Source organism: Neomonachus schauinslandi, chromosome 2, assembly GCF_002201575.2.
Source record: "Neomonachus schauinslandi chromosome 2, ASM220157v2, whole genome shotgun sequence".
Classification (NCBI taxonomy): Eukaryota; Metazoa; Chordata; class Mammalia; order Carnivora; family Phocidae; genus Neomonachus; species Neomonachus schauinslandi.
The window spans coordinates 198,288,175-198,303,007 of record NC_058404.1 but is presented as its reverse complement, the minus strand read 5'-3'; the positions used below and the strand labels follow the sequence as shown (position 1 = coordinate 198,303,007).

Here is a 14,833-nt window from a genome sequence, read left to right as displayed (position 1 = left end):
CAGATGCTAGAAATAATACCAACTCTACATGAATTTTTCCAGAAACTAGAAGAGGAGGGACTATTTCCCAACTCACAATGCCAGCATTATTCTGGTACCAAAATTACACAAAGATGTTACAAGAAAAAGAAAACTAAAATGTTCCTCGTTAACCTGGAGGTAAATATTGTAAATGAGGTATTAGCAAATTGATTCCAGCATTATTTTAAAAGGAAAATACATTATGACCAAATGAGATTTATTCTGGAAATATGAGGAAGTTCAAACTTCCAAAATCAATCAATGTATTTCAACAGATTATAGAAGAGAAACCATATGATTACCTCAATAGATTGAGAAAAGATATTTCACAAAATCCAACATGCATTTATGATTTTAAAAAAATCCCTCAGAAAATTGGAAATACATGGAAACTTCCTTAACCTGATAAAGAGTAAGTACAAAAAACATATATCTATATCATATCTATATCTATATCTATATCTATATGATGTGATATCTTACATGCACATCTTACATGCACCTCAATGTTTATCTACAATAGCCAAGTTATGGAAACAGCCTAAGTGTCCATTTGCTGAGGAACAGATAAAGAAGATGGTAACTATTTTTTTTAAAGTGATATTTAGATAGTATCAAAAATCTGTAAGATACTTAGGTATAAGGTTACAAAATACAAAATCTGTATGCTGAAAACTATATAATGCTGATGAGAGAATCCAAGATGCCCTAAATATATGGAGAGATACTCTGTGATTGGAAGATTCCACATTGTTAGGGTGCCATTTCTATCTAAACTTATCCACAGATTCAGCTCGATCCTAACAAAAATCCAGAATTTTTTTCTGTAGAAATTAACAAATGGATTATCAGGTTTCAGTGAAAAGAGAAAAGCCCTAGAATAGCTAAAATACTTTTGAAAAGAAAAAAAAGCGTTGGAAGACTCTCCATACCTGATTTCAAGTATTATTGCAAAATATTATTGGAAAAGTATGATATCAGGTAGAACCTAAACAAATAGACCAATGGAACAGAAAAAAAAAATCCAGAAATAGACCCACACATTTATGGTCAATTGAGTTTTGACAAGGTTGCAAAGGCAATGCAGTGGAAAAAGAACAGTCTTTTCAACAAAGGGTGCTGGAGCAACTGGACAGTTCTTTGCAAATAAATAAAGCTTGATTCATGCCTCATGCCACATTAAGAACTAAATTAAAAATGCATGTAGCTTTAAATGTAAAATCCAAAAGTATAAAACTTTTACAGGAAAACAAAGGAAAATAATCATTGTGAACTCATGTGAGGAAAAGATGTTTAGATATGACATCAAAGACATGATCAAGAAATAAAATCTTTTAAAAAATTGGACTTCATCAAAATTTAAAACTTCTGCTTCTAAAAAGATTCTATTATGGCAATAGGAAGACAAACCACTGACTGGCCAAAATTTTTGCAAAACACTCAGCAGATGAAGGACTTATTTCCAGGATATATAAAGAATTCTCAAAGCTTGATTAATAAAAATCATTAATGACCAAATGATTTGAGTAGACACTTCATAAAGAAGGTAAATGGATGGCAAATAAGCAAATGAAAATATGTAGCACACCATTAGTCATTAGGGACTTGCAAAATAAAACTATTCCCTAACTATTAGATGGGCCGATAAGAAGAGCAATAACCTCAGGGCAATACCCTATACTGGTGAGGATGCAGAGAAGCCAGAACGCTCATGCATTGCTTGTGGGGATATAAAATGGTCCAATCATCCTGGATAACAGTTTGTCAGTTTCCCAGAAAGTTCAACATACGCTTGCCATATGACCCAACAATCCCACTTCTAGGTAATTATTCTGGAGAAGTGGAAACTTAAGTTCGTATGAAAACCTGAAAGCAATGTTTATAGGGCCTTATTCATAATTATGTACAACTGGAAACAACTCAAGTGTCCTTCAGCTAGTGAATGGATGAACTCATTGCGTCTACTCATCCAATAGAGTTCTACTTACCAATCAAAGGGAAAGCTACTGATACACACAACATGAGTAAATCTCAAATGCATCATTCAAAGTGAAAAAAACCCAGATTCAAAAGGCTATAGACAATATGACTCCATTTCTATGACTCTCTGGAATAGTCTGAACCAATCACTGGTTGCTAGGGACTGGGATGAGAGAATCTTGGGGGTGATGGAACTGTTCTATACTTTCATTGTGGTAGTGCTTACATGACTGTGTTTGTCCAAATTCATAGAACTGTGCACTAAAAGAATGCATTTTACTGCAGGAAAATTGTCACTCAAAAATAAACATCTCAAACTATATATTTATGAGTTGTGGATTTTTAAGGTGATTGTCTACCTTATAAATAGCCAAACCAATGAGTGCAGGAAAATTATCTGTCTGTTCACAGATGTATTTTGGGGCCATAGAACATTACCTGGCACATAAAAGGTACTCAATAGATTTGTGAGGATGGATGGAGAAATGAATGAATGACTGAATGACAGGTTCTCAGGAAAGATATTGGGCACTGCAGCCTCACTGGCCTGGGTCTGAATGCTGGCTCTCTCACTTCCTCTGGTACAGGGAGCAGAAAACGTCACTAGCCTTGATCATTTCAATAAGGAACATACTAGCATCATTATGATGGCTTGGCAACCACCCTTGTCTGCTCACTACAGCCCCCTAGGGAAGGGAACTAATGTTCGGTGAAATCAGACAAGGCACCAGCCCCGTGATCCCCCAGTGCACCCAGCATCCTCCAGCCAACCCAGCTCCTATAATGAACCAGCTGTTTAGGGTCTGTTTTCCCTGCTGGACTGTGAGTGCCATAAGGCAAGGGAGTTCCCAATCCAGGCCCTGGATTCCCAATGCTAAGCAGGTACCAAATAATCAACTGTCTAAATCATAACCATGGCAACAATAACAACAATACTATCAGCTCCCAGATCTGTGCATCTACCATTTGTCGGAGATTATGTTATGTACCTTCCATATCCATGCCATGAAATCCTCACAGACAACCGACTAAGGCAGACTGCATCATCGCTAATCCCATTTCTCAGATGAGAAAACTGTTAGGTCACGTGGTTTGGCAGCCAAACTTTCTGAGCGTTCATCATGTTGAGCACTTTATGTGCATTATGTCAGGCAATGAGATGGGCCCAAGTTCAGGCAGCCACTAAGTGAAAGACACCCAAACTGCCCCATGCTGAAGGCGACGCTTCACCTGGACCCTCTCCTGACTTTCGGCTGGCTCCTCAGGCCCTTCACCACGGCATCCAAGACCCTCATGTTTTGGCCTGTCTCTTTCCTCCCTCCCCACCCCATCTTGTTCTATCCGTAGAAGAAATGGAACTGCAACTGTCCCCCAACACACCATGCTGTTGCCTCCCCTGCACCTCCTCCCTGGCTGATGCCTCTGCCTGCAATGTTGTCTCCTCATCCTTACCCAACAGGCAAACTCTGAGCACACCCTCAGAGTCTAACTCAGACCGTCCCCTTCTCCAGGAATCCGTCTCGACAGTGTCTTGTTCACACTGCCTGCCCCACTAGACGGTGAGCCCCCGAGGGCCCAGAGAGCATCACTCCCCTCTGAGCCCCAGTGCCTGACTCCGAGCCCTTCATCTTCTAAACGTCCCATAAATATTTGCTGAATGAATGCTCAACTCTTTACTTCACCGCCGCTGAATAAACTCTGAAGCCCAGGGTGGCTGCTGGGATATTTCTGACTTCTAATAGGGCACAGTTCAGAGGGATTTCTTTTTTTCTCTGATTGTGAATTCCATCTGCTCTTTAATTAATGAAAATTCAGTTCTATGCAAATATTTCTTCCAGGATCATCCTTCATGAGCAACCTCTGGGAGCTTACTCATCAGCCTGTTCTCTGAATCTGTGTTTGGAACATTCTGGGAGCTTGTTATTGGGCCTTTGAACTGAACAAGTGAACAAAATCGACAAACCTGACACTTGACCTCAGGAGTTTACAGCCCTGGGAGCTGTAGGGTTTGAATTTACTGAGAGAGCCTCCCTCATCCTGTCTTCCCCAGTAAACTCCCACTGCCTGGTACTGTCAACCTCTATGGTGTTTGAAAATATATCCATTTGGTGCCTGCTAAATCCCATAAAAATCTCTCCTGTGCCCCTGTTTATTAATTCAGGACTGAAGCTCCTCTAAATAGAAGGACACCAGGAGTCTCAAATCCTACATACACTTGGGACAATAAATGTTTTTCTTGTCTGAGAAATACAGCTTTATGACACAGGAACTCAGTGTCGAAAGGCAGCTTGGTATAGTGGCCAAAGCATGGACTTTGGATCCATGTAGACATGGAGCTGGGTAACTCTGGGCAGCTTAATTAACCCCCCTGGACCTCAGCTTCCTCACAGATAAAATGGAGAGAAGTAGCAGCTGCATGTGGGTCTTCTGAGGATTACAGGCAATGACAAACATGCAGCAGGGTCACAATACATGTTGGTTTTCCTCTCCCTCTTGGTGGTGGGCCCACTGTGGAGAATGGCCAGCTGGGTCACCACTGGTGTGCTTTTCCAGAGGCTGAGAGCCAGGACATCAGTGGGAAGCCAGGGAATGAGACAGGGGAAGGCCCGGTGGAGTCTCTGCGGAGGTGATGGGCAAGGCTGCTCTGCATGGTAGCGGGGCAGGGGCAGGAAAGAAAGGGTTGGTATAATACCGCCTTACATTTCTCCAGTGGTCGGGGCTCTATATTCCTGGAGATGGATCTGCTTTTTGGGAACAGCCTAAAGGAAGTCAGAACTAACTTTATAAGGTTATGGAGGCAGCTCCAAATGGGAGCTGCTTCTCTCTATGTCATCTTTCTCTCCTCACTGCCCTTCTGCAGATGATGGTTCCTTCAGTTCTATGTGCTCCTCCTGGCAGTGTCCCCTGGGCCTCAGGCTTGGTGCTCTTCTCTCCTGCATCCTCCCTGGGGGATTCTGTCCCTACCTTGGCTTTGCTGCATCTCAGCGTTGGTAACTCCCCAGTCCACGGATGCTGTCCACATCACTCCAGAAGCCTGGATAGTACCTCCCAGAGACACCTCAAATTCAAACTTGGGACTCCTGGAACCCCACACACCTGCAGCCCCTGCTGTGCTCCCCACACACCTCCACTGGAAGCCTGGGTAGCAGCCTTAATCCCCCTTTCATCCCATTCACCCACCCATTTGTCAAGTCAGTGTCTCCTTGGATGGACTGGCCTAAGCTCTGGAACCTTCTGGAAAGGGATTGCAGAAAGACCTTCAACTGTGAAGGCCTTATTGGTATAAATACCCAGCATCCCAAGGGGACTATCTCAAGGGAACAGATTCATTTGTATGCATACCTTCTGGCATCCATGCTGACCTGAGTCTGACTCTTGTCATCAACATCTGCCTGGGTGGGTCCCTCACGCCCCCTTAGCTTGTTTCCTCAGCTCTAAAGTGGGAAGAAATAATTGTGCCTGCTCCAAGTTTGTCAGCATTAGATAAAGCTGTGGATGGAAAGAACTTAGCTCAAGGGCTGAGCACATAGCAAATACTAAGAAGTACTATTTTTACTATGACTTGTGGCCAAACTTCATTTATTTCATTTATTTAGTAAATAAGAGATGAGTGACACACGTAGTGAATTCTGGGAGGTGACGACATGGTTTTTGAATCTCTACAGATCAACACACATAAACTGACAGCGCAGATGAATAGCTAAGTCAAAACCCATGAGGAACACTTACTATAAAACTAAATTGTCCCCCCACAAGCCCCAAAATGTTAAGTGCGTGGGAACAAACCAGCAACAGTGACAAGACTCCCATGGGAGTGATTTCTGTAGAGAAGGAAACACAGAGAAGAAACAAGGCAGCATATGATGGACCAAAGAACAGAGAGGTGCAAGACAGCCAGCAGGTATTTATGGGGGGGGGGGGCAGCTGGCTAGCTGGGGAACAGTGGCTAAAACCTGGAGGAGCTTGTCCAGTCCAGTGTCAGGTGAGTGAAGGGGGCCTTGGTAAGCTCTGCAGGAGCAGGTCAGTCTGGAACCCCAAATCTGTCATCCTCCAGCTGGAGCTCCCTTCTAGAAGGAGCCCCAAGGAGAAACTGTTGGAAGTAGAACTAAAACTGAGCGGGATGGGGACCCTACAGATAAAAGAAAGAAAAGCTCTAGCTAAAAGTAGGCAAGTAGGGTGCCTGGGTGGCTTAGTCGGTTAAGCATCTGCCAGCTCTGGTCATGATCCCAGGATCCTGGGATCAAGTCCCGCCTCAGCCTCCTTGCTCAGCAGGGAGCTTGCTTCTCCCTCTCCCTCTGCTGTTCCCCCCTGCTTGTGCTCTCTCTCTGACAAATAAAATCTTTAAAAATAAAAAAATAAAAGTAGGCAAGTAGAATGAACCAGGAAATCCCAGATAGCAAGCTGCCTTGGATTTTGACACTTCATGAGAACAACAGAAGAAGTTAAGTTAGAAAAGCTACCCTGAACAACATCATCTTCCAAAAGTTCAGGAAAACTAATTTCTAAATCTAAAAACTAAAAAGAAAAAAAGAAAAAGAAAAAAAAAAAGAAAGAAACAGAGTATCAAAGTCAAATTCCATGCAAACTTATCATAAGAGGAAGGAAAACAAAGAGCAGAATAACATACTTTACAATGATGATTAATCAGAAAGATGTGTTCCCCCCCCCCCACAAAAAACAGGGAAAAACTGTAACCTGCTAGGTGGGTTGTTTCTTTAATGGTTTCCAGATGAATCAGGCCTTCTGGTATCCATCCCAACTCCCTCAGTCCCCTCCCACATGGTCTCTGGTCTCGGTCACGTGGCTTGCTTTGGCCAACTGGACATCAGGAAATGTGAAGCAAGAAGAAGCTTGATAAGCATGTGGGAACTGGGTTCTCCTTCTTGAAACTACTGCCACCATGTGAGCAAGCTCACTGTAGTCCCTGTGATGATGAAAGACCATGTAGAGAAAGACCCATTCCACTCAGCTGTCCTCGCTGAGCCCAGCCCCCAGCGGACCCACCAGGTGGATGGATGAGCCCAGCCTAAACCAGCAGAGGAACCACTCAGTCAAATGGTAGATTGTGAGAAATAGTACATTGTCGCTGTTCTAAGCCACTAAGGGTTTTTTTAAAACAATGTTCATTTACACAACTAATGAATCATTGAACACTCCATCAAAAACTAATGATGTACTATATGTTGGCTAATTGAATTTAAATAAAAAAAATGTTCATTTACTATCTCCAAACTTATTTTTTAACTTCCTTTCTTCATTTTTATTGAAGTATAGTTGACACACAATGTTACATTAGTTTCAGGTGTTCAACATAGTGATGTTCTGCTCACAACTGTAGCTGCCGTCTGTCACCACACAACACTATTACCGTACCACTGACTATATTCCCTGTGCAGTGCCTTTCATCCCATGACTCATTTATTCCCTAACTGGAAGTGTGCACCTCCCACTCCCCTTCACCCACTTTTCCCATGCCCCTGCCCCCTCTCCTCTGGTAGCCATCGGTTTGTTCTCTGTATTATAGGTCTGTTTTTGCCTTTTGTTTGTTCATTTGTTTGTTTTTTAGATTCCACATATGAGTGAAATCATACAGTATTTGTCTTTTTCTGTATGACTTATTTCACTTAGCAGAATATCCTCTAGGTTCATCCATGTTGTCGCAAATGTTGAGATCTCATTCTTTTTTATGACTGATATTCCACTGTGTATATACACACATCTTCTTTATCCATTCCTCTATCGATGGACACTTAGGTTGCTTCTGTATCTTGGCTATTGTAAATAATGTTGCAATACATGCAGGGATGCATACACAATGCATTTCAAATTACTGTTCTCATTTTCTTTGAGTAAATATCCAGTAGTGGAATTACTAGGTCATAGGGTATTTCTATTTTCAATTTTTTGAGGAACCTCCATACTGTTTTCCACAGTGGCTGCACCAGGGTGCATTCTCACCAACAGTGCTTGAGGGTTCCTTTCTTTTTCCACATCCTCACCAACACCTGTTGTTTCTTGCCTTTTTGGTACTACCCATTCTTCAGGTAGAAGGTAACATCTCACTGTGGTTTTGATTTGCATTTCCCTGATGATGAGTGATGTTGAGCACCTTCTCATGTGCTGTTGGCCATCTGTATGTCTTTTTTGGAAAAATCTCTATTCGGATTCTCTGCCCATTTTTAAATTGTATTATTGTTATTAGTATTTTGGTGTTGAGTTGTGTAAGTTCTTTATATATTTTGGATAGTAACCCTTTATTGGATATGTCACTTGCAAATGTCTTCTATTCAGTAGGTTGTCTTTTTGTTTCTTTCACTGTGCAGAAGCCTTTTATTTTGATGTAGTTCCAGTAGTTTAATTTGGCCTTATTTCCCTTGCCAAAGGAGACAAATCTAGAAAAATGTTGCTACAGCCGATGTCTCTCTGCCTGTGCTCTCTTTCAGGAGTTCTATGGTTTTAGGTCTCACATTTAGGGTCTTAATCCATTTTGAGTTTATTTTTGTGCATGCTGTAAGAAAGTGGTCCTGTTTCATTCTTTTGCATGTACGTGGCTGTCCAGTTTTCCCAGCACCATTTGTTAATGAGACTGTCATTTTCCCATTGCATATTCTTGTCTCCTTTGTCATAGATGAATTGACCATATATGCATGGGTTTATTTCTGGGCTCTCTATTCTGTCCCACTGATCTATGTGTCTGTTTTTGTGCCATCCCATATGGTTTTGATCACTACAGCTTTGCAGTAAATCTTGAAATCTGGTAATGTGGTATCTCCAGTTTCCTTCTTCTTTTTCAAGATTGCTTTGGCTATTCAGGAGTCTTTTGTGATTCTATGCAAACTTTAGAATTATTTCTTTTACTGTGAAAAATGCAATTGGTATTTTGATAGGGATTACATTGAATCTGTGAATTGCTTTGGGTAGTATGGACATTTGAACAATGTCAATTCTTCCCATCTGTGAACACGGTATAAGTCACTAAGTTTTGACTTGCTTTGTTATACAGTAATCAATAGTTAATATAGACATTAAGAGTTAAGATTTAATATAGACATTAAAAAAATTATACAAGACATGAAAGAACAGCATAAAGCGGAATTAAAAAACTCATAAATCAGGCAAGAGAACTCAGGGGAAAATTAGAAATAGAGGGGAAATTATTTTAGTAATAAATATTTCACTAGAAAGCATACAAAGCAAATAAACACAACAGGTAATCTTTAAAAGAAAGAGAAAGAGAAAAATGGGAAAGATTTTAAACAGATAAAGGAAAAGATACAAAAGATTTGAAAATAACAAATATTGAAAATTTATAAAGACTCCACATTCAGATAATAGGTGTCCTTAGAGAAAACCAAAGTAAGGGAATGGAATGCTTCTAAAAATGGTAACTTCCATCAGAGGTCCTTAGGAAAAACCAACTTGAAAATACACATTGGAAAAGCACTGTGTACCTAAGAATATAGACCCCAAATGACCAAGACCAAAGTTAAATTCTGGCCACACCGGACATTAATAAAAAAAGAAAATATGGTTTTGTTTTTGTTTGTGTGTTTTTTTCCCAAGCCTGAAGCAAGGCTTTCAAGCTGGGTAGGAGTTCTCTGGAAATCACAGAAGGAGAAGGTCTTCCTGGCAGAGAGGACAGCAAGGATAAAGTGTGAGAGAGCCCAGCACATACTGGGGATGGCTGGGGCATGGTGTGAGGGAGAAGGACTGGAACGCTGAGGCCTCAGGCACTGGGCCTATGACACCTCAAAGGGGCCTGGAACACTCACCCATGTAGGGCTTGGTCCCGGCCATGGAGGAAGCCTTTTCTGCTCCTTTCACGATCGTCGCTATGTTGAAATCTGTGATGTGAACATGTCCTGGAGATAGAGAAACAGAAACCCCAGTTAGCAAGGGCTACAGGCAGCGGGGCCAGCTCCTTGTCGATTTAAAGCTGTGGGCTCTATGGTGGGTGCAAGAAGAACGTAGGAGAACTTCTACTTATAATAGTATTTTATCTAATACTTGGAAAATGTCTAGTTTTGCCGCATTATTCACAGTAGCCAAACTTAGGACAACCTAAGTGTCCATCAACGAATGAATGGATAAAGAAGATGTGGTCCATATATACAATGGAATATTATTCAGCCACCAGAGAGAAGGACCTCCTGCTGTTTTTGACAACATGGATGGACCTTGAGAATATCATGCTAAGTGAAATAAGCCAGATGGAGAAAGGCAGATACTGCATGTATCACTTATATATGGAATCTAAAAAAAAGCTCATAGAAGCAGAGACTAGAAAAGTGGTTGCCACGGGCTGGGGGGTGGAAGGAAGAAGGAGAGTTTAGTCAAAGGCACAAACTCTCAGCTGTAAGATGAATAAGGTTTGAGGATTTAATGTATAATGTGGAGACACAGTTGACAGCACTGTATTGTATAATTGCAATTTGCTAAGGGGGTAGAACTTGAATATATATACACGAACACACCCACACTAAAAATGGCTATGTTATGTGCAAGTTCTATAATGTGAATTTTTTGGTGGCACATGCATATTACTTGTAAGTAAATAAAAATATTGATAATTGATAAAAAAATTTTGTGGATTAAATTTTGGAGGCACTGACTCAGGAGAGTAAAAGCTCATGGCAAATAGAGGAGAGGGGTGAGTCCAGACTGCCTTGCTCTGGAAGCTGAGTGGCCATGGTGGGGGAAGAAGGGTGGAGAGAGGATTTTCATGCCCAGAAGACATTCTTGTTCCACTGTTTGTCTGCTATGGTCAGTGGGGGCCTTAGTTCTGTACCCGAGGAATCCTGGGGGGAGAGGGCTGGGGGATTGAGACCACCTTCCATCCAGCTTAAAGTAATGGTAGCAGATGGGACATGGATAGGCTGGGTGCCTCTGCACATAAGTGTTCAAGAAACCTGAGAAGGAAGTAGGAGGGACAGAGGAAGAAGGAGACAAGAGATAAAGAGAAGCAGGGAAGGAAGATGGGTGGGAGGGAGGGAGGGACATCCTGACAGTTGGTACTGGCCTTCTGGGGAACTTGGTACATAAAAGGAGCCAACCCTGAGACCCTTGAATACTAGCTATAAATGCAATCACTTTCTCTCTTTGTCCTCACATCATGGGAAAATGGTTGGATTTTCACATCTGAAAGCTGCGCTTGAGAGGCTGGGACTTAAATACACAGGTGGCTTGCATACACAAAACTGACATTGGGAGGGTCTGGAGGGCACCTCCATGAGATGGACAGACACCTGCTAGAGCAGGTGTAGTGAGGCCCATGGGACAGGTGCACTTGATAGGATCAGCCACAGTGGACAGCAAAAGCACCAGCGGTTTCACGCAAATCCCAAATCTCAGGCTCAGCTGCCAGCACTGATGTGTGGGCAAGCTTCTGTCAGGCACTCTGTCCAGAGCCCCCGGGTGGGAGGCAGCGGTGAGATACTCAGTGATGATCTGCAATACGCTTCGGGTGCTTGTGGGTGAAGCCTAAGTCATCCAGCCAGACCCTTGCTGGGAACCCTTTCTGGCCAGATGCAGAGTGTGTCCACCCAGGGAGCATCCCTAGAGCAGATGCACCTGCTGCAGCCTCTGGGGCCAGGACCAGCACCCACACAGTCCTGACCCCCGAGAGGCTGTGCAGTGTAGCAGCTGGGTGCACAGACTCTGAGTCACACTGACTTGGTTTGGGTCTCAGCTTTGTCGTGATTAGCTGTCTGAGCTTGGGCAAATAACTTATTTTCCTCATCTGTAAAGTAGGAGTGATACTAACAAAGTACCCATCTGAGAGAGCGTTTGGGAGGAGCCAGGGATTCATATACATAAAATGGTTAGAGCGACTGGCACACAAGAAGTAGGGAGGCTTCTTGTTAAGTGTTTGCTCCTACCGGTGTTATCCTGCCCAGGTGTGGCTCAGATCCCATTGTCTCCAGCCAGCGCCAGTCTGCCCCCGGCACCCTCACAGTCCCCACTTCTAACACTGTGAGGCATGGGAGGGTCTCAGTCACCTCTGCATCCACACCTGTATGCCAAATGCAGCCACCACACTGCGAGGATCTGGAGACCCTCCAATATGGCTTTTCTTTGGTTTTCCTTCATTTCTCCCTGTCCTTAAAAAAATTAGTATTTGCATTATGAAAGTAATGCCAGCTGATTATAATAAGTCAGAGACGACAAACGTGTATTTGAGTCACTCCTTTCAACCCCCTGATGGCTCCCCCCACTCGCACTTGTAACCCTGCTAAGTAACTTGGCTCTCTGTCATTTCTCCCTTTGCTTATGCATACATGTATCCATATAGGTTGGGACGTGGTTTGTCCTTCCAATAATGAGATCATATACTCCATGGGTAGTTCCAGAAGTCACTTCTGCATTTAGCCCTGTATCACGACATTTCCCCACGTCAGTATACATAGGTCTATCTACAAGTGCCATTATCCCTTGTCCTCCATGCTAAAGAAATCCAATTATTTTGGTAATTTATTTGGTGATAAAACTTGACCTGGAACTTGTCTTCATTGTTCTATTTATTCCACGTAGGGGGAATATTCATGTTTTGATAGAAAAATATTAATAGATTTGATTACACAGTGGTCCCCCTTGGTGATTCATTTAACCCCTATGGAGGTATTACATGATATTTAGTATATGTTGTTTTTAAATATTATTATCTTTTAGAATATTATTTTCATATTACTAAGATATATATTATTTAATTTTAAATCTGAGAAATTCGAGGTATGAAAACCTATCTGGCCCCAAGAGTTTCAAATAAGAAACTGTGGCCCCATAGCTGCAAAGTATTCCATAGTATTGTCATACCACATTTTATTCAACAATGATCCTATATGGCATTCAGGTTGTTTCCAGTGTTGGTTGCCTATGTGTTTGTCTTGTTATTGGATCAGCAATCGCATTCTTGAGCATATTGTTACATATTGGTACTTCCATTTTAACTGAATAAATCCCTAGAAGTGGGATTGCAGAGTCAGAGGGTTTGCATACTATGTTCAAACAATTATAATTTATGGTACTTTATTATTATTTTTTAATTTTTTAAAATATTTTATTTATTTATTTGAGAGAGAAAGAGCGAGCACAAGCAGGGGGAGTGGCAGGCAGAAGGAGAGGGAGAAGTAGGCTTCCCGCTGAGCAAGGAGCCCCATGTGGGGTTTGATCCCAGGACTCTGGGGTCATGACCTGAGTCAAAGGCAGACACTTAACCGACTGAGCCACCCAGGTACCCAATTTATGGTACTTTAAACGGGATATGAGAGTGTGTATTTCTCTGAATTGTGACTAGCACCGTAATCAATGATTTCACTTGTTGCAAATCACACAGTGAGGAATGATACCGCACTGCCGATAAGGCTGCACATCTTCCACATGATCAGTCCCAACCCCCTGGGGAACCGTCTAGAATCTTGATCAATTTTCAATCAGAGCTTTGTCTATGAGATACATGTATACTTTGCTCTGTGTACAGCAAAGATCTCCTAGCTTATTGTTTGTCTTTGGACTCTGTTTAGAGTATCCCTTGCCATACAAAAGTCTTAAAAACTTAAATAATAATATGTTAATTTTATAGTTTGAGTATATTTTCCTTATAATTTTCCAGAAGCCTATTCCACCCCTAAGATTTTATATATCTTTCTATATTTTCTTATAATATTTATATATCTTTTATATTTAAATCTTCCAACCACAGATATATAAAAACAGAATATATTTTTGTTATAATATAACAAATGTCTGGTTTTAGCCACTGTTAGGTAGGGTTGCATAACTGGTATAGAATTGGTGCCAAATCTCATGTTAATCCTTGCAGTACTCCTGTCAGGAGGGTAGGATCACCTGCTTTGTTACATGAGAGTAACCTCAAGTTGCAGAGACCAGGGAGCTGTGCATGGTCACACAGCTGATCTGTGGGGAAGCTGCAGTGTGTCTCCAGCCTCTTCCTGGGATGAGTGGTTCCCTCGGCCCCATGCTGCCCTCTGCAGAGCTGAGCCGGACAGCCCTGCCCTTGCTTCCTCCTGGTCCTCAGGGCAGTGAGGGCTCTGGCGGACAGCTCTGAAGCAGACCTGCTGGGGCTCCCCCGGGAATTCACGCCCAGCAGGTGTGACAGACAGCAAGTTCCACTTCTGGTTTCCGTGAACTGTGCTAACTGATGAGCTGTAACCTCCCAGTGAGCTTCCTTTAACAATTGAGTGAAGATGTGGGAAAGTGAAAATTAGTGCCACACAAGGCCTCCTACAGGTTCCTTCTCAGGAGAATGGAAATTTACTACAAAATTTGCAAATATGAACTCAGTTTTAGGCTATTTGCTTTCCACAGGTTGAAAACATTCAAAACTCAGCAAGAGAAGGAGCTCAAGATGTTGTGTGAGACCCACTAGTACAAGTTTTAATATTGGTATCAATAATCAGTAATCATACTGCCAGCCCTGGTATGCATCCTGCACTCCGGCCACGCTTCTCCCCTCTCTCTGAATGCATGGAAACTCAGCTCACCTCCAAGCCTTTGACAGTACTTGGAATGCTCATCCCTCTCCTCTGCCTGGTAGACTTCCATTCATTCTTCAAAACCTGGCCCCAGAGTTATAGTACTGGTGGATGTGCATCTACCCTTTGCATGCATACTTCCATCAACAGGAAACAGAGGTGGGTATCTGACTGTGTCTTAGTCGGCTCAGGTTGCTATAATAGGATATCACAGACTAGGGGGCTTAAACATCAAACATTTATTTCCCATAGTCCTGGAGGCTGGAAATCTAAGGTCAGGGTGCCAGCATGGATGGATTCTTGGTGACAGCTCTCTTCCTGGTTTGTATGGCAGGTTTCTT

The 14,833-nt window shown here is 42.3% G+C and overlaps 1 protein-coding gene across 2 annotated transcripts in view; it reads right to left on the bottom strand.

Annotated features, from left to right (window-relative positions):
• Positions 1-14,833, bottom strand: part of STK32B (serine/threonine kinase 32B) — a 384,614-nt gene that overhangs the window by 44,606 nt on the left and 325,175 nt on the right. The window contains exon 6 of one of the 2 annotated variants that reach the window (XM_021677602.1): positions 9,774-9,863. The exons of the other annotated variant lie outside the window; for it this stretch is intronic. Within the exon in view, the coding sequence (XP_021533277.1) occupies positions 9,774-9,863 (90 nt within the window). The remainder of the gene's footprint in view (positions 1-9,773; positions 9,864-14,833) is intronic. 2 annotated transcript variants of the gene reach the window in all.